At 46.0% G+C, this 19,861-nt stretch overlaps 1 protein-coding gene across 1 annotated transcript in view; it reads left to right on the forward strand.

Moving 5' to 3' along the window:
• PNPLA7 (patatin like phospholipase domain containing 7) overlaps positions 1-19,861 on the forward strand; it is a 2,530,065-nt gene that overhangs the window by 1,349,669 nt on the left and 1,160,535 nt on the right. Inside the window, exon 18 of the mRNA XM_030206608.1 lies at positions 9,871-10,076. Coding sequence (XP_030062468.1) covers positions 9,871-10,076 — 206 coding nt within the window. The remainder of the gene's footprint in view (positions 1-9,870; positions 10,077-19,861) is intronic.

Raw genomic sequence — 19,861 nt, forward strand, 5'->3', positions numbered from 1 at the left:
TACTGGGAGAAGATGGGACTTTGGATAATTTATCACAAACCCCAGTAGCTCCAGGAGGCGAATAGTCATCTGCATGGACTGTAGAGCTCCTGCCTCGGATGTGTTCTTCACCAGCCAATCGTCGAGATAAGGGAACACATGCACTCCCAGCCTGCGAAGCGCTGCTGCTACTACAGCCAGGCACTTGGTGAACACTCTGGGCGCAGAGGCGAGCCCAAAGGGTAGCACACAGTACTGGAAGTGACGTGTGCCCAGCTGAAATCGCAGATACTGCCTGTGAGCTGGCAATATCGGGATGTGCGTGTAGGCGTCCTTCAAGTCCAGAGAGCATAGCCAGTCGTTTTTCTGAATCATGGGAAGAAGGGTGCCCAGGGAAAGCATCCTGAACTTTTCCTTGACCAGATATTTGTTCAGGGCCCTTAGGTCTAGGATGGGACGCATCCCTCCCTGTTTTCTTTTCCACAAGGAAGTACCTGGAATAGAATCCCAGCCCTTCTTGCCCGGATGGCACGGGCTCGACCGCATTGGCGCTGAGAAGGGCGGAGAGTTCCTCTGCAAGTACCTGCTTGTGCTGGAAGCTGTAGGATTGAGCTCCCGGTGGGCAATTTGGAGGTTTGGAGGCCAAATTGAGGGTGTATCCTTGCCGGACTATTTGAAGAACCCAACGGTCGGAGGTTATGAGAGGCCACCTTTGGTGAAAAACTTTCAACCTCCCCCCGACCGGCAGATCGCCCGGCACTGATACGTTGATGTCGACTATGCTCTGCTGGAGCCAGTCAAAAGCTCGCCCCCTGCTTTTGCTGGGGAGCCGTGGGGCCTTGCTGAGGCGCACGCTGCTGACGAGAGCGCGTGCGCTGGGGCTTAGCCTGGGCCGCAGGCTGTCGAGAAGGAGGATTGTACCTACGCTTACCAGAAGAGTATGGAACAGTCTTCCTTCCCCCATAAAAACGTCTACCTGAGGAGGTAGATGCTGAAGGCTGCCGGCAGGAGAACTTGTCAAAAGCGGTATCCCGCTGGTGGAGCTGCTCTACCACCTGTTCGACTTTGTCTCCAAAAATGTTGTCCGCTCGGCAAGGGGAGTCCGCAGTCCGCTGCTGGATCCTATTCTCCAGGTCGGAGGCACGCAGCCATGAGAGTCTGCGCATCACCACACCTTGAGCAGCGGCCCTGGACGCAACATCAAAGGTATCATATACCCCTCTGGTCAGGAATTTTCTGCACGCCTTCAGCTGCCTGACCACCTCCTGAAATGGCTTGGCTTGCTCAGGAGAGAGCTTGTCCACCAAGCCCGCCAACTGCCGCACATTGTTCCGCATATGGATGCTCATGTAGAGCTGGTAAGACTGAATTTTGGCCACGAGCATAGAAGAATGGTAGGCCTTCCTCCCAAAGGAGTCTAAGGTTCTAGAGTCCTTGCACGGGGGCGCCGAAGCATGCTCCCTAGAACTCTTAGCCTTCTTTAGGGCCAGATCCACCACACCAGAGTCGTGAGGCAACTGAGTGCACATCAGCTCTGGGTCCCCATGGATCCGGTACTGGGACTCGATCTTCTTGGGAATGTGGGGATTAGTTAGAGGCTTGGTCCAGTTCGCCAGCAATGTCTTTTTTAGGACATGATGCATGGGTACTGTGGACGCTGCCTTAGGTGGAGAAGGATAGTCCAAGAACTCAAACATTTCAGCTGTGGGCTCATCCTCCACAACCACCGGGAAGGGGATGGCCGTAGACATCTCCCAGACAAAGGCCGCAAAAGACAGACTCTCGGGAGGAGAAAGCTGCCTCTCAGGGGAGGAAGTGGGATCAGAAGAAAGCCATCAGACTCCTCGTCAGAGAAATATCTTATGTCCTCCTCCTCCTCCCACGAGGCCTCACCATCGGTATCAGACACAAGTTCATGAACCTGTGTCTGAAGCCGAGCCCGACTCGACTCCGTGGAAACACGGCCACGGTGGGATCGTCGAGAGATAGACTCCCTCGCCAGCACCGGCGAAGCTCCCTCTGCCGACGTCGTCGGGGAGCCTTCCTGGGAGGCGGCCGCAGTCGATACCGCAAGCGGTACTGATGTCGGAGACCTCACCCCGGGCAAGGGGCCAGCCGGCGCCTCACTCGACGGCACCGGTGGCGCAAGCACCCCCGGTACCGGAGGGGAAGGGTGCAACAGCTCTCCCAGGATCTCCGGGAGAACGGCCCGGAGACTCTCGTGCAGAGTGGCTGTGGAGAAAGACATGGAAGCCGATGCAGGCATCGAGGTCAGAGTCTGTTCCGGAGGCTGTTCCGGGCTGTCCAAGGTGGAGCGCATCGACACCTCCTGAACAGAGGGTGAGCGATCCTCCCGGTGCCGATGCCTACTGGGTGCCAACTCCCTCGGCAACCCAGAGCTCTCGGTACCGATTCGGGAAGGTGACCGGTGTCGATGCTTCTTTGATTTCTTCAAACGAAGCATGTCACCGAAGCTTCTCGGTACCGACAAGGAGGACGTAGAATCCAGCCATCTCTTCCTCGGGGCCGAGGCCGAAGAAGGTCGGTCTCGGGGGGGCTGTACCGCAGGAGCCCTCAGGGTAGGAGGAGACCCACGCGAAGGCTCACCGCCACCAGCAGTGGAATGGACAGCCCTCACCTGCACTCCAGTCGAAGCACCACCGTCCGACGACATCAGCAACAGCGGAGGTCCCGGTACCGCCGACGCAGCCTTCCGATGTCTCGGTACCGACGATGCAGAGGGTCGATACCTCGATGCAGTCGATGCCGAGGTCGAAGGTCTTGATGCTGCCGACGTCGATGCACTCGATGCCTCCGGTGCTGTTGTCGACGAAGAGCCCGAAAACAACACGTTCCACTGGGCCAACCTCGCAACCTGAGTCCTCTTCTGTAAAAGAGCACAAAGACTAGGCCTGCGAGCGGTGCCCAGCCCCCAGACACTGAAGACACGATGCGTGCCTATCAGTGAGCGAGATTACCCGGGCGCACTGGGTGCACTTCTTGAAGCCGCTGGGAGACTTCGATGACATGGGCGGAAAAATCACGCCGGCGAAATCAAAATTCGCGATGGCAACAAAGGGCACCAAAAATAAGGGAGAGAGAAAAAACCCGTACCGAGGCCCCAAAAAAGGCCTACCCAGAAAGCGAAAGGAAACTTACGTCGGGGAAACAAACTGGACACACGGGAAGGGACAAAGACCGAGGTCTTTCCTTTTTTTTTTTTTTTAGCGAAATCGCGAAGACACGCGAGGGTCAACTTTGAGGGGCGCGAAATGGCGCAAAACACAACCGTCCTGAGCGCGGACAAAAGAAGACTGACGAACGCAAGCCGGTTCGGGCGGGAAGACGGCCGTGCATGCGCGGTGCGCACGGGCGCGCGAGGACTAGCAAAGGCCTTTGCTAGTGAAGTTTCCGATTGGAGGGGCTGCCGTGGACGTCACCCATCAGTGAGAACAAGCAGCCTGCTTGTCCTCGGAGAAAGGCTTTTTTACATATAGAAATATCTAATATAATAAAACGCACCCTGAACGTTCTGAGGACAACGTTCTGAAGTCACTCAGACTCCCAGAACGGTTCGTAAGTTCGTGGTGGTGAAGCCACTGACAAGACTCGCTGCCCCGCCCTCGCGTCAAACATAATGACGTCGAGGGTGGAAAACCAAAAGAAAAACGAAAGAAGGGACCGCATTCAGGCAGGGGGAGCGTACTCCTCCCCCTGCCTAGGAAACGCTGGGAAACAACCTCGCAAACCACCCGAAAGCTAAGGAGTTAAAATGAAGCCCCGCACACAGAACGACCGAGGAACAACACCCCCCCCCCCCTCCACCACCGCAACAACCAACATCAAAAGAAAAGAAGCCCAGCCAACAAAATGATGGAGGTCCAACAACCACCCCGAGCGGTCCAACAACCACCCTGAGCAGCCCCCCACCCCCCAAAGCCACCCACCGTCGCGTAGCTTTGCTGGCGGGGGACACGAAACCCCGCCAGCACAAGTCCTGTCTTCAGACTCTAGCGTGAACTTCAGCATTTACTAGCCTATGCAGGCAGGGCTTCTGTGCGTCTGACGTCATGCACGTGCAGGACGTCCGACGCACAGAACCCCGCCCAGCAAAGGCTAGCAATGCCGAAGAACAAGCGGAGTCAGCAGACAACAAAGGACTTCTGCTGGCGGGATTTTGGGTCGCCCGCCAGCAAAACAACGTAACGAACGGTGGGTGGGATGGCGGCGGGGGGACATCACACGGAGGAGGCAGTGACGGCAATAAACGAAAAAAACCCGGCAAGCTGGCAGCGCTACCTTCCCTCATCCGCTTCCAAAACCCCCTGTCCCCCCCCAAACTCACTCACTCCCTCATCTGGCAGCGGTTCCTGAACCCCCCCCCAACCAAACACACACACTTACTCACTCTCATTTGGCCACACTTCCTAACCCCCCCCCCCCAACACACACATACACACACTCACTCTCTCATCTGACAGCGCTTCCTGAAGACCCTGCCCCCACACACACACACTCACTCACTCATCTGGCAAACCCCTCTCCTCCCCACCACACACACATTCACTCTCTCATCTGGCAGCGCTTCCTGAAACCCCTGCCCCCCACACACACTCACTCATCTGGCACCGGTTCCTGAACCCTCCCCCCCACACACTCTGTCATATATGGCAGCGCTTCCAGAAACCCCGTACACACATACACACACACACTCACTCTCATCTGGCAGCGCTTCCTGAAACCCCTGCCACAACCACACACAGTCAGTCACTAATCTGGCAGCCGTTCCTGAACCCCCCCCCCCCCCCACACACACACACACACTTACAATCACTCTTATTTGGCCACACTTCCTGAACCACCCCACCACCACCACCACACACACACACACACACACACACTCTCATCTGGCAGCGCTTCCTGAACCCCCTCCCCCCTACACACACAAACTCACTCTCATCTGCAAACGCTTGATAAACCGCCCCCCCCACACACACACTCACTCATCTGGCAGCGCTTCCAGACCCCCCACACACCCCTCTTCTTCAAAGCTGAATCACCCAACACAACCAACACACCCCTCCAACATACACACTCTCTCACTCAAAATCTCATCTGCCATCGCTTCCTGAACCCCCCCCCCCACACACACACACACACACTCACTCTGTCTCATCTGGCAGCGCTTCCTGAAACCCCTGCCACCCCACACACACAGTCACTCACTAATCTGGCAGCCATTCCTGACCCCCCCCCCCCCCACACACACACTTACTCACTCACTCTCATTTCGCCCCGCTTCCTGAACCCCCCCCCCCCCACACACACACACACAAACACTCACTCTCTCATCTGCCAGTGCTTCCTGAACCCACGCCACAAACACTCACTCTCATCTGGCAATGCTTGAAAAACCACCCCCCCCCCCCCACACACACACACTCACTCACTCATCTGGCAGCGCTTCCTGAACCACCCACACCCCTCTTCTTCCAAGCTGAACCCCCCAACACCCCCCCCCCCACACACACACACACACTCACTCACTCTCATCTGGCAGCGCTTCCAGAAACCCCATACACACACACACACTCACTCTCTCATCTGGCAGCGCTTCCTGAACCCCCCCCCCCCCCCCCCCCACACACACACACACACTCACTCTCTCTCTCTCTCATCTGGCAGCGCTTCCTGAAACACCATACACACACACTCACTCTCTCTCTCTCATCTGGCAGCGCTTCCTGAACCCCCTGCTCCCCCCCCCCCCCCACACTCACAATGTCATCTGGCATTGCTTCCTGAACCCCCACACACACACACTCACTCTCTCACTCTCATCTGCCAGCGCTTCCTGAACACCCCACACCCCTCTTCTTCCAACCTGAACCCCTCCAACACATCCCCCCCCCACACACACACACTCTCTCTCCCCCTCCTCCAGCACACCAATTGCTTAGGTGCAGTGGCGGCAATCTGAGACACCAGAGAGAGAGGGGGGGCCTGACACCATAGAGAGAGAGGGAGGGAGGTATCTCTGTCACACACACACACTCTCTCTCTCACACACACTTTCTCTCTCACAGACAATGTCTTTCTGTCTCTCACTCTCACACACACTATGTCTCACAGTGTATCACATTCACTCTCTATGTGTCACACAGTCACTTACACACTCGCTTGGTCTCATACACTCAGTCTCACAGAGAATCAGTGTCTCACACACTCTCGCACATACTGTATCTGTGTGAAACACACTCTCTCTCTATCACACTGTGTCTCACATACGTAATTGCACACACTCACATTCTCACACACACACTCTCTCACAGACACACTCACACCCAGACTCACTCTCTCTCTCACACACACACACTCGCACTTTCACTCTCTCTCTCACACACAGTCACTCTCACATACACTCTCCAAAACATACACACTATGAGGAAAAACTTGCTAGCGCCCGTTTCATTTGTGTCAGAAATGGGCCTTTTTAACTAGTCTTTAATAAAATTCTCCCAAATCATTAAGTATGCATGCATGACCAGATGTATGCTGCATGTAGGCATTCTTTGGGGGGGGGGGGGGGGGAGGGAGGCATAGTTTACATTTGTAAATATGTGTATTAGCATTTGCAAGGTGCCTATAGATAGATAGCCTTTTAAAAATAGGTGCCTTTTTGGATATCTTATGTAATCAATTGAACAGCACAGGGGAAAAGAAAAACTTAATATTATTGCCAGGAGAAAAAATTAATGTTATTGTCAGGAGATATGAACAGACGGATGCAGAAATGTTAAAGGAAATTAGGGAAGCAAACAAACTGAGCAACACAATAATAATGGATGATTTCAATTACCGATATCAATATTGGAATTAGTAGAATACAAACCAACTATTATCACAAAAAATTCTACCCTATGAAAGCCAGTATTGAAGGTGTAAAATCACAATTCTACATGAATATAAATGTAGAGAAAAAAAGACTTCAGAAACCATGGAGTTGTCTCTTTAAAGGAAAACCTTTCAATATCTAGAGGACTCCTCTTCAATCACTAGTTTTCACAAAAAAAACTCCACTCTTCTTATTCATGAATTATGTGTAAATACACCTTTCACAATACCTTATGGTAGAGGCTCATTAAAACGCCATTCCTCCGGTGAAATAAACATCAACTCATTACTTAACTTGGATAGTAGTGGTGCAACCAATCTGCATAATCTTCAACAGCATACGTTAACCATAAAGCCCAACAGGAGAACCCTACTTCGCCACTATCGGGCTGTTTCAAGGGCTAAACACTGCATCCATAATTTCTATTCCAAGTTTCTTGCAATCACCACACTAGTAGCCTCTTCTTGGCCAAAGACTGAAAATAAGTAACAGCATAAGGAATGTCAAGTCAAATGCAAAGCGCTGATAAGGAAGGCTAAGAGGGACTTCGAAAAAAAGATTGCGTTGGAGGCAAAAATACATAGTAAAAATTTTTTTAGGTATATTAAAAGCAGGAAGCCGACAAAAGAATCGGTTGGACCGCTAGATGACCGAGGAGTAAAAGGGGTGATCAGGGAAGACAAAGCCGTAGCGGAGAGATTAAATAAATTCTTTGCTTCGGTCTTCACCGAGGAAGATTTGGTTGGGATACCAGGGCCAGAAATGGTATTTGATGCTGACAAGTCGGAGAAACTTAATGAATTCTCTGTAAACCTGGAGGATGTAATGGGGCAGTTCTACAAATTGAAGAGTAGCAAATCTCCTGGACCGGATGATATTCATCCCAGAGTACTGACAAAACTGAAAAATAAGCTTGCAGAGCTATTGTTAGTAATATGTAATTTATCCTTAAAATCGAGCGTGGTACCGGAAGATTGGAGGGTGGCCAATGTAACGCTGATTTTTTAAAAAGGTTCCAGAGGAGATCCGGGAAATTATAGACTGGTGAGTCTGACGTCGGTGCCGGGCAAAATGGTAGAGACTATTATTAAGAACAAAATTACAGAGCATATTCAAAAGCATGGATTAATGAGACAAAGTCAACATGGATTTAGTGAAGGGAAATCTTGCCTCACCAATCTACTACATTTCTTTGAAGGGGTGAACAAACATGTGGATAAAGGTGAGCCGGTTGATATTGTGTATCTGGATTTTCAGAAAGCGTTTGATGAAGTACCTCATGAAAGACTCCAGATGAAATTGGAGAGTCATGGGATAGGAGGTAGTGTTCTATTGTGGATTAAAAACTGGTTAAAAGATAGAAAACAGAGAGTAGGGTTAAATGGTCAGTATTCTCAATGGAGAAGGGTAGTTAGTGGAGTTCCCCAGGACTCTGTGCTGGGACCGCTGCTTTTTAACATATTTATAAATGACCTAGAGATGGAAGTAACTAGTGTGGTAATTTAATTTGCTCATGACACAAAGTTATTCAAAGTCATTAAATCGCGGGAGGATTGTGAAAAATTACAAGAGGACCTTACGAGACTGGGAGACTGGGCGTCTAAATGGCAGATGACTTTTAATGTGAGCAAGTGCAAAGTGAAGCATGTGGGAAAGAGGAAACCGAATTATAGCTACGTCATGCAAGGTTCCACGTTAGGAGTCACAGACCAAGAAAGGGATCTAGGTGTCGTCGTCGATGATTCGTTGAAACCTTCTGCTCAGTGTGCTGCTGCGGCTAAGAAAGCAAATAGAATGTTAGGTATTATTAGGACAGGAATGGAAAACAAAAATGAGGATGTTATAATGCCTTTGTATCGCTCCATGGTGTGACCGCACCTCAAATATTGTGTTTAGTTCTGGTCGCCGCATCTCAAAAGAGATATAGTGGAATTAGAAAAGGTGCAGAGAAGGGCGACGAAAATGATTAAGGGGATGGGACGACTTCCCTATGAGGAAAGGCTAAAGCAGCTAGGGCTCTTCAGCTTGGAGAAAAGGCGGCTCAGGGGAGATACGATACAGGTCTATAAAATAATGAGTGGAGTTGAACGGGAAGATGTGAAGAGTCTGTTTACGCTTTCCAAAAATACTAGGACTAGGGGGCATGCGATGAAGCTACAATGTAGTAAATTTAAAATGAATCGGAGAAAATGTTTCTTCACTCAACGTGTAATTAAACTGTGGAGTTTGTTGCCATAGAATGTGGTAAAGGCGGTTAGCTTAGCGGAGTTTTAAAAAGGTTTGGACAGCTTCCTAAAGGAAAAGTCCATAGACCATTATTAAATGTACTTGGGGAAAATCTACTATTTCTGAGATAAGCAGTATAAAAAGTTTTGTACTTTTTTGGGATCTTGCCAGGTGTTTGTGACCTGGATTGGCCACTGTTGGAAACAGGATGCTGGGCTTGATGGACCTTTGGTCTTTCCCAGTATGGCAATACTTATGTACTTATGACTTGTTTAGAGTCAGAGAGAAATCCAGTGGGAAATAATCTCTCCTGACTAGTAAAGGTTTAATATTCCAACCACTACACAATTCCTTCACTCTCCTTTTTAATAAGAAACTAAATTTAAAAAAAATAATCCACCTAAAATAAACTATAATCAAGAAGCTAAGTTTCATGGTCACATTGCAGACTTTTCATTGAGAATAGCCTAATGGTCAGAATAGTGGGCTAACAACCAGAGAAGCCAGGTTCAAATCCCATTGATGATTGTTGTGATCTTAGGCTATTTACTTAACCCTCCATTACCTTAGGTACAAACTTGGATTGTAAACAATTCTGCAAAAGGGAAGTACCTACTGTAATTGAATTGACTGACTTTGTACTACTGAGATGTACTACTGAGAAAGGTATGCGCTAAATCAACATTCCTTTCATTCGCCAAACAGTGTTTTTCTTTCCTGTTGTTTGTGTTTTAAATTAATATGGTAGATATTGTCTCTGTTCTCTGCAGGATGTCAGTATCCGTTTTGTGGTCTCAGGACTTCTTCATGTCTATCAGAGGAGGATTGACAGGGAAGACGAGACCTGTCTCTTTATCACCCACCCAGGAGAGCTGGTGGGCCAACTTGCTGTACTGACAGGAGAACCGCTCATTTTTACCATTAAAGCCAATCGAGACTGCATTTTCCTTTCCATCTCCAAATACAATTTCTATGAGTGAGTATTAAGCATAGAAAAGTAATTATTAACATGTAAAGCAATTACTTTAACTCAACCCTTACAACTGCCCCATTTTAACTTATTAACCACATGGTATAGTTGTTTTTTATGATTCAACAATTTTATTAGGTTTTAGAGAACAAAGAACATCATAAGAACAGGATACAGTTATAGCATATATAAGAATCACATATAGAAAGCATATTAAACATTCCTACATCAGACCTATCTGAACCAAAATATGTAGTAGTCAAAGACGAGAGGTCTTGTTTCTTATCCCTTTCTGGAAATAAATATATTGTTGTAAGAAACACCTTTAGAAACCCTAACCAATCACCAAAATGGTACAGTTGGTTTTATTAATGATTTTAACTGGGCTTCTCATGAGTGAATCAGGTCATCAAGAATCCATGGTTAAATGCAAAAGTTTGTTGATATTCCATAAATCCTGCTCCTGAATGTCCAAGCATTTTATTTATTTATTTATTGCGTTTGTATCCCACATTTTCCCACCTATTTGCAGGCTCAATGTGGCTTACATAGTACCGTGCTGGCGAATTCCAGTTCCAGTATACATAGTGATATTATGGTAAAGATCATGTATGACAGACACATTATGGAATAGGAAAGGAGAAGAGTTATGTTATGTCAATTTCGAGTGTTATATTCATTGTGTTGCAGGGTTTAGGCATTCGGGTATGCCTTTTTGAACAGGTAAGTTTTCTGTGACTTCCGGAAGTTTAACAGGTCTTACGTTGTTTTCACGGCATTTGGTAGAGTGTTCCATAGTTGCGTGCTTATATAGGAGAAGCTGGATGCATAGGTTGATTTGTATTTGAGACCTTTGCAACTTGGGTGGTGGAGATTTAGGTATGTGCGTGTTGATCTCGTGTTTCTGGTTGGTAAGTCAATGAGGTCTGTCATGTATCCTGGGGCCTTGCCGTAGATGATTTTATGAACCAAAGTGCAGATTTTGAACGCAATACGTTCTTTGATTGGGAGCCAATGCAGTTTTTCTCATAGGGGTTTGGCGCTTTCGAATCTTGTTTTTCCGAATATAAGCCTGGCTACGGTGTTTTGAGCTTCTTTATGATTAGTTCTTTGCATCCCGTGTAGATTCCATTACAGTAGTCTAGGTGGCTTAGTACCATTGATTGTACCAAGTTGTGGAATATTTCCCTCTTGACATTTCGCCCATTAGATTGTAAGCTCCTTGGAGCAGGGACTGTCCTTTTTGTTAATCTGTACAGTGCTGCGTAACCCTAGTAGCGTTCTAGAAATGTTATGTAGTAGTAGTAGTAGTTTCCACATTGAGTGGAACATTTTCTTTGTTGTAGATTTCACTTGGCTTTCTAGCGTGAGGTTTCGATCGATTATAACTCTGAGAATTTTCAGGCTGTCTGAAAGAGGAAGGGTGTAGTTTGGGATGTTTATATAGGTGGGTTTGTTCATGTTGTATTGGGATGAGAGGATGAGACAGTGAGTTTTATCTGCGTTGTTTTAGTTGGATTGCATCTGCCCATGAGTTCATGATGATCAAGCTGAGTTTGATTTCATTGGTGATTTCTGTTAGATTATGTTTGTAAGGGATGTATATCGTGACATCGTTTGTGTAGATGAAGGGGTTAAGGCCTTGGTTGGCTAGGGATTTGGCTAGTGGGGTCATCATTAGGTTAAAAAGGATCGGCGATAGTGGTGATCCTTGGGGTACTCCACGGTCTGATTTCCATGGTGATTATATATTCGAGTGCGAGTTCACTTGATATGTTCTAGTGGTTAAGAAACCCTTAATCCAGTTTTAGTACATTTCCGCCAATCCCGAAGTATTCTAGGATGTATAGTAGTATTTTGTGGTTTATCATGTTGAATTGCAGGAGAAGTATGCTTTTGCCTTTTGCAATTTCTTGTTTGAATTTGGTTAGGAGAGTTACTAGTACTGTTTCAGTGCTGTGGTTGGAGCGAAATCCTGATTGTGATTCGTGTAGTATCGAGAATTTGTTTAAGTAATCGGTGAGTTGTTTGGTTACCATGCTTTCTGTCAGTTTGACTACCAGTGGGATAGATGCGACTGGGCGGTAGTTGGTGATTTCACTCATTTTTTTCTTTGTATCTTTTGGTATCCGGGTGAGTAGGATGTTTCCATTGTCCTTGGGGAAAAGTCCATGTTGGAGCATGTAGTTGAGGTGGGATGTGAGGTCTGTCATGAAACGAGGAGCGGATTTTATTAGATAATTGGGACAGGTGTCCAATTTACAATGAGTTCTGGTGGACTTGTTGATTCTGTCTGCTGGGTATTCACAGGGGAGTGGGTCTAGACACTCAGTGAATTTTTCGAAGTTGGTGGTGTTCTGAGGTAGCGTGTTGCGTAGGTTTACAGTTTTTTCTTTGAAGTATTTAGCAAGTATGTCGGCCGATGGGGTGTCTGTGTTGGTTGTGGTGACCAGTGTGGTGTCTAGTAGTTTGTTCACGAGTTGATATAGTTTCTTCGTGTCTTTCTAGTCTGCCCCTATTTTGGTTTTGTAGTATGTCCTTTTGGTTTGTCTTATTGCATATTTGTATTTTCTTTGTGTCTGTTTCCATGCGTTGAGTGTGTGCTCATCTTTTATTTTTTTCCACGCTCGTTCGAGCTTTCTCGTTTTGTGTTTTTAATTGTATCACATTCTCTAGTTTGATCATCTTGAAATAGGAGAGTTGTAAAGTTCCTCAAAATATCAAGTTGTCACTATTTGTACAGGCTTACTTTTATTCTTTTATTTCATTTTACATTTTAAACTGTTTTGGAATGACCTCTTGATAAGGTTCAGAACAGTAGTGCTCTGACATGCTGTGATTGAGATTGTGGAAGTCGTTAAGCATTTGGGATTCTTCAATAACTTTAAATGCTGATAACTCCTGAAACTAAAATAGAATTTAGAAAAAAAAAGTGATAAAGACTATATTTGAGTCATGCACCAAAGCATGTAAAAATGATTTTCCAGGTGTTGATCAGTGAAATAAATTGGGATTTTCCAGGTGTTGATCAGTGAAATAAATTGGGAAGACTTTACTAATTTAAACGAGCAGTGTGACCAGTGTCTCAGAAAGTTAATATTTAAGCTCTCGTGTCTTATATTTCCTTTCTGAACTGAAATGAAAATTCTACCATGCTTAAAATATTCCAGTTATCAGTAAACAGATGCTGACGATCACCCAGGAATCTTACTTCAATATTGGTATGATAACATTTGCCAATGGGTGAGCTTTTGAAAAACAAAAAGGGATGGCAATAATCCCAAGCTACTTTTCCTGTGATTTTCTGTAAACAACAGGGATGAATCAGCTACATAAATGGGTAATATCGTCTGATGGTGCTAATAAGGATAACTCTTGCAGAGTTCAGAAAAAAAAAAAACAGGTATTTCTGAGCACCCACTGGTCTTCCCATATAGCTGCTATGCCACAGCTTTTCTATTTCTAATATCCAAACTATTGGATGGACATGTATTTTTGATTTTTAACATATTTTTGATCTTTGCTGCTAAATGATTTTTCTCTTGTTTTAAATCAAGGCAAATTATATTATAGGTAAACTAGTAAGAAAGGCCCATTTCCGAAGAGCATGAAACGGGCGCTAGCAAGGTTTTCCTTTTCCTTCCTGTCATCTTAGTTGCAGCTTTCTTCCTCAACCGCCCCTACCTTCCAGGTGCAAGTTGTTTGGGTCGTTCGGTCGCCCATGACAGGTTTGGTTTTTTGCTGTTGGCGATTCTGCACGGCTTGTGCCTTCCCCGGGCCGCCGTCGACATCGCGTTGCGTGACTGCGTTCCTTGCCCCAGCGTTCAGGAAGGGTTTTTTTTTTTGTTGTTGCCGATTGTCCGAGGCTTGTGCCTTCCCCGCCCCACCGGTGACGTCATCGCTTTGTTTCCCTGCCCCGATCGACAAAAAGGATATCGCCGAGCCTCACACTTGCTTCATAGTACGTTGAGGGTGAGAATTAGAAGATGTGGGCAGGGGGACATCTCGTTTCCTGGAATGGGCTCCGCCCTCCTCGTGATGACGTTATGAGGGGAGGGCAGGGCTCAGGACGCCTGACACTTCCGTTTTTGAGCTATGGGCAAAACGGATATCTCTGGAGCCTCACACTTCCGGTTTGGAACGGTTTGGAGGCTTCATTTAGAACGTTGGGGTCGTGAATTATGTTCGGAAGGGGCGTGGCTGAGGGCGGGTCTATAAGTGTCAGTGAGTGGTGCATGAGTGAGAGTGAGTGAGCTGAGAGCCTAGCCTTCAGTGTTTCCCTCCCACAGAGTGAGCTTCAGAATGTTTCCAGGTGAGAATTATTATTATAGATATGAAGTTTCCCTCTTGCTTTTTTTTTCCATCCTTAAAAACTGAATTTATTTTAATGAACTGCTTTCTCGATATGCTTTAGAGCTTTAAGAATTGTACCCTTGAGTGAAATATGGCTTCCATGGACACCCACTAGAAGTTCTGATACTATTTGGGCCTGGACCAAATTGACTCTAATTTTACAGACGGCACCAGGTCGTCCACAAGGACAAGCAAGTCCAGTATATTTTTAACAGACTATTTTATTGTAACTAATATCTAGTGTTATACCTCACTTTTTAATGTTTTTTTTATTAACTGAAAAGAAAGTACTCTTCTAAAACAAAAGCTGATATATGTAGATAGTATAGCCTCCATACAACCACTGAAACCACTTAACAGCAATCCAGCAGTTTTCTTTTTTTTGTGTCCCCACCCCCCCCATTCCCATTCCCCCCATTCCATAACATAAGACAAGATTCAATCTGCACAGACATCACATGAAAATAGCCGGTGCCAGTCAAGCCCCCACCGCTGTGGGCCAACACTTTACAAGACCAGAACACTGCACCAGTGATTTCACAGTAAGAATACTGAAAGGTAATTTTAAAACAATACAGGAACGTAAGACCTTTGAAATAAGAATGATTGAATATTTTAACACCCAACAGACAGGACTTAACAAGGATCTGGGTTTTCTAACCCATTATAAACCATAAAGTTGTATTTCTCTGTTTATTACCCTCCTCTCACCTACCAACACCCATCCTGTTAGAATATCAATGAAATGCTTTGATGTCCCCATGCATACCCCAACCCTCCCACTCTGTCAGACTGTCAAAGTAATGCTTTGATGTTTCTCTTATATATACTATCTGCTACCACATTTGCTTATTTCCGATCTGACGAAGAAGGGCAACCTTCGAAAGCTAATCAAGAAATGTATTAAGTTATGTCGAATAAAAAAGGTATCATCTTATTTTCTTTTCCATGTTTTATTTTGTTTGATTTCTATTGATAACCCATAACATAACAAATGTGGTCATTGCTCTATATGCTCAATCTCTGTGGAGAGTTCCAATTTCAGGTCTTCAGAAGGGAAATTGTATAATTTGAGATGTAAGACGACATGTGAGTCAAAAAACGTTATTTATATTTTCCGGTGTCCTTGCAATTTGCTATATGTAGGTCACACTACGCGTCAATTTAAAACCAGAGTTATTGAACACAGGCACTGTATTACAAACTGTAAATTGGAAGCACCAATGACTCGCCATTGTGTACAGGCTCAGCATCAGTTCAGCCAATTACAATGTATGGTCATTGACCAAATAATTATGGGCAAGAGAGGGGAGGATATTAAGAACAGATTGTGGCGTAAAGAACAACATTGGATCTATTTACTTAAAACAGTCAAACCTAAAGGTCTTAATAAAATCATCGACTAGAATGCCTACTATTAACCTTCTAGGAACCACCTTTATAGGAGGGGCCTCTTGATGTTAATTGAGTGAGCTACCCTCTAATGGGATAGGTCCGATAATGACGTCTAAGGATTTAACTATCTGGGCAATGTAGTTCCTTTTCCGCGCCATCTTTGTGACTACTACGACTGGGACTCAGTTTCTATGGTCATCTTTTTGAGCAATCGGATGTATTGCAGCGCCCTTCCTGAAGCAGCCAAGAAGTTGGCGAAACAAGGCGCACTTGTTGAAGGGTTGAAATTATCAGCTGACAAGCTACAGAAGGACTTACGGTCCCCTTTGTTACAGCAGCGGTTTCCAGCGGGATGGCCTTGGAATTTTCTATTTCCATTTTTTGTAGCTAAGTACTGTATAGTTGTTTAGTTATTTGGCTGGTTCCGGGGTTTCTATTTTGGGGCTGCTTTTTGTGTAGTAGGGGTTATCCGTATAGTCTGTTATATCTAGACGGGCTGGGTTTAGTCTGTGCTAGTTTGGTGGTAGGTGTCTCTGACCAGGTGATTACTAAGGAGGAAAGGAGTTTTTCAATTCATGCGTTTTTCTCATTTATAATGAGTTTTCTTACGTCTGATGTTTTTTTCTCTTTTCCTCCTTATAGGAACCAGTGATAGTAATGTACTCCTGAAATCACAGGGATTATTTTAATACATTGTATTTTCCCTGTTAGGAGCTTTGAGGTTCCATTTGGATTAATTGATTATTAAAGATTCCCGTGTTGTAGTCTTTTTTTCACTTCTGGGAGACACCCGCAAACTAATTGTTTATTTTCAAACTTCTTAGTAAGGTAGAATTTTGATCACTCTTAACTATACCATCTTGATCTTTGCCCCCGACATGGATAAAAACACACCAAGTCTGGGCCTATTGTTATGTTTATGGGAATGGAGGGGGGGGGGGGGGGGAAGAAAATAGCTGGATTGCTGTTAAGTGGTCTCTGGTTGTATGGAGGCTATATTATCTACATATATCAGCTTTTTAATATTATTATATTAAATAATTAGAATCACAATACCTGTCAGATAAGAACCCTTCCACCTATCTAAAATTACAAGCCCTTAAATTTAATTATAGCTCAGCGCTAACTCAAGAATCCCTATCTAGCATGCATACACAGAAATCAAACTTTTACGCCGAAAATTAGTCTAGCCAGTTCCTAGCTCAATATTTGAAGTCTAAAAACAATAAGAAAAGATTATCCCAAATTATTGATATGCATGGTTTAACTGGACAGAGTCAACATGGGTTCAGCCAAGAGAAGTCTTGCCTCACCAATTTGCTTAATTTCTTTGAAGGCGTGAATGTGAATAAAGGCGAGCTGGTAGACGTAGTATATCTAGATTTTCAGAAAGCTTTTGATAAAGTTCCTCATGAGAGACTCTTGAGAAAATTAAAGAGTGTGGATAAGGAATTGGTTATTGGACAGAAAACAGAGGGTAGGATTAAATGGTCATTTCTCTCAATGGAGGAGGGTGAACAGCAGGGGCGTATCTGCGTGGAGCCACAGGGGCCTGGGCCCCCGCAGATTTCGCCCCGGACCCCCCTACCGCCATCACCTACCCCCGAGGTCCGCTTCCTCCTGCCGGCTTTTTAAAATGTTGCTTCAGCTGGCGGGGGACCCCAACCCCCCGCCAGCCCAGCCGCGGTCTTCTTTAACTTCTTCATCCTCGTCGTGCTGAAAGCTGCATGCATCCTTAGTTCCAGTTGAACGGAGTAGGGGGGAGGGTTAACGGCGGTAGGGGGGGGGGCGGCGGTAGGGGGGGGCTATAATGTGCCCCCTCACTCTAGCCCCTGCCCCCCCTACCGCCGAACCTCAGATACGCCCCTAGTGAACAGTGCAGTGCTGCAGGGATCTGTACTGCGACTGGTGCTATTTAATATATTTATAAATGATATGGAAATCGGAGTGACAAGTGAGGTGATCAAATTTGCAGATGATACAAAACTATTTGAGGTTGTTAAAACATGTGTGGACTAGAAATATTGCCGGAAGACTTTAGCAAATTGGAAGATTTGGCATCCAAATGGCAGATGAATTTTAATGTGGACAAATGCAAAGTGATGCACATTTGAAAGAATAATGCTCTAGATTCATTGTAGAAAATACACTGAAATCTTCTTAGTGTGCGGCAGTGGCCAAAAAAGCAAACAGGATGCTAGGAATTATTAGGAAGGGATGATGGTGAATAAGACTTGTAACCGGATGCCTTTCTTGTGCAGCCAAGGATAGAACAATCTCCTCCAGCCACAGGCTCCCTGTACAATGAAGAAATAGATGTCCACCAGTAACTTCAATCTTAAGGACTTTTATTCCATGCAGGTTTCCAGTACACAGTTCCAACAGCAGCATTCACCTTCAATCTTAAGCACATATAAACCACCTGAAAGTGTGTGGCAAATAGTCCCCTTTAAGCAGCAGGCTATCAGCACATACCAGGATTCAATACAGGCTTACAGTCAGCTCCAGTCTGGGCTCTTTATCCAGTGCACAATAAATAGTAGTTCATTTCTCAAGACAAACAGTTCTTTCAGTTCATCATCACAGTTCAGTCACCAAGCAGCAGTTTCTACCTTCTATCCTCTTTACCTTCAGGAGAGTTCAATACTTTAGAGACTCCCTCTATCCAAGGGTTCCCCCCTGCATCAGCTTCACTGGTGAATTCAATGCTTTTGGGACTTCCTCTCACCCAAGGGATTTCAGCCTGCTTCAGTTTCAATACTTTTGGGACTTCCTCTCACCCAAGCAATTTCAGCCTGCTTCAGTACTTTAGGGACCTCCCTGCCCAAGAGTTTTCAGCCTGCAACTGCTTCTCTCCTTCTGCCTCTCTCTCTCCTGAACTGAACTGCTGGGACTCCTTCCCACCTGCCTAATCAATCCCTGGCTTCAGCTACCACAACCAATCATTCTCCTTCCATTAGCTTCCCCACACCCATACCAGCTGTTAAGCATTAGACTAATGAAACCAATGATGAGCATCCGCACACAGGGTTTCCTAACTCTCTTTCCGACTAGTGGCAGCCACTCTACTCAACCTGCCAGCTTACACCCATGTCTTCCCCGATTGCAGCTAGGAGTCCAGTCCGGGTTCTTCATCATACCCTCTGGCTCCTTGCCTGCAATGCCTTCTGGGACTTGTATTTCAGACTGAAACTGCCTTAACCCAGCTATCCTGGATGTGACTTTATCACATACCCTCCCATTTAAGAAATTGTGAGTCCCTTTTGGACCTTCCCAGGGATTCGCAATTCTCGAGAGGGCCTCACTATCTTCAGACCTCATGGAGATTCTAGCCCAAGCTACCAGCTTCCACTCCCAGCATCCAGCTCCCAGCCTCTACTCCCAGCATCCAGCTCCTGGCTCCCAGCATCCAGCTCTCAGCATCCCGCTCCAGATCTCCACTCCGGCTCCAGCTTTTCCCTCCGGCTCCACCGCATTCACCCTGTAAAGCCAAAAAAACCAGAGAGAGACCCAAGTGCAATATCTTTACACTGGTCCCCCTTTCAAGCCAGCCTGGTCCACTCCTGGTCTTCCCCACTTCTCTTTATCCAGCCTTGGCCCCCCTAGATATCTCTTACCTGAGGCATCCAGGATTTAAGCGTTTAGGCCACCACGACCAGACTCTCCGGCTTGCATGGATCCATGTTCAGTCCCATCTGGGAAAGTGCCATTTGTAACCAGATGCCTTTCTTGTGCAGCCAAGGATAGAACAATCTCCTCCAGCCATAGGCTCCCAGTACAATGAAGAAATAGGTGTCCACCAGTAACTTCAATCTTAAGGACTTTTATTCCATGCAGGTTTCCAGTACACAGTTCCAACAGCAGCATTCACCTTCAATCTTAAGCACATATAAGCCACCTGAAAGTGTGTGGCAAATAGTCCCCTTTAAACAGCAGGCTATCAGCACATACCAGGATTTAATACAGGCTTACAGTCAGCTCCAGTCTGGGCTCTTTATTCAGTGCACAATAAACAGTAGTTCAATTCCCAAAACAAACAGTTC

Source organism: Microcaecilia unicolor, chromosome 6 (genome assembly GCF_901765095.1).
Source record: "Microcaecilia unicolor chromosome 6, aMicUni1.1, whole genome shotgun sequence".
Taxonomy (NCBI): Eukaryota; Metazoa; Chordata; class Amphibia; order Gymnophiona; family Siphonopidae; genus Microcaecilia; species Microcaecilia unicolor.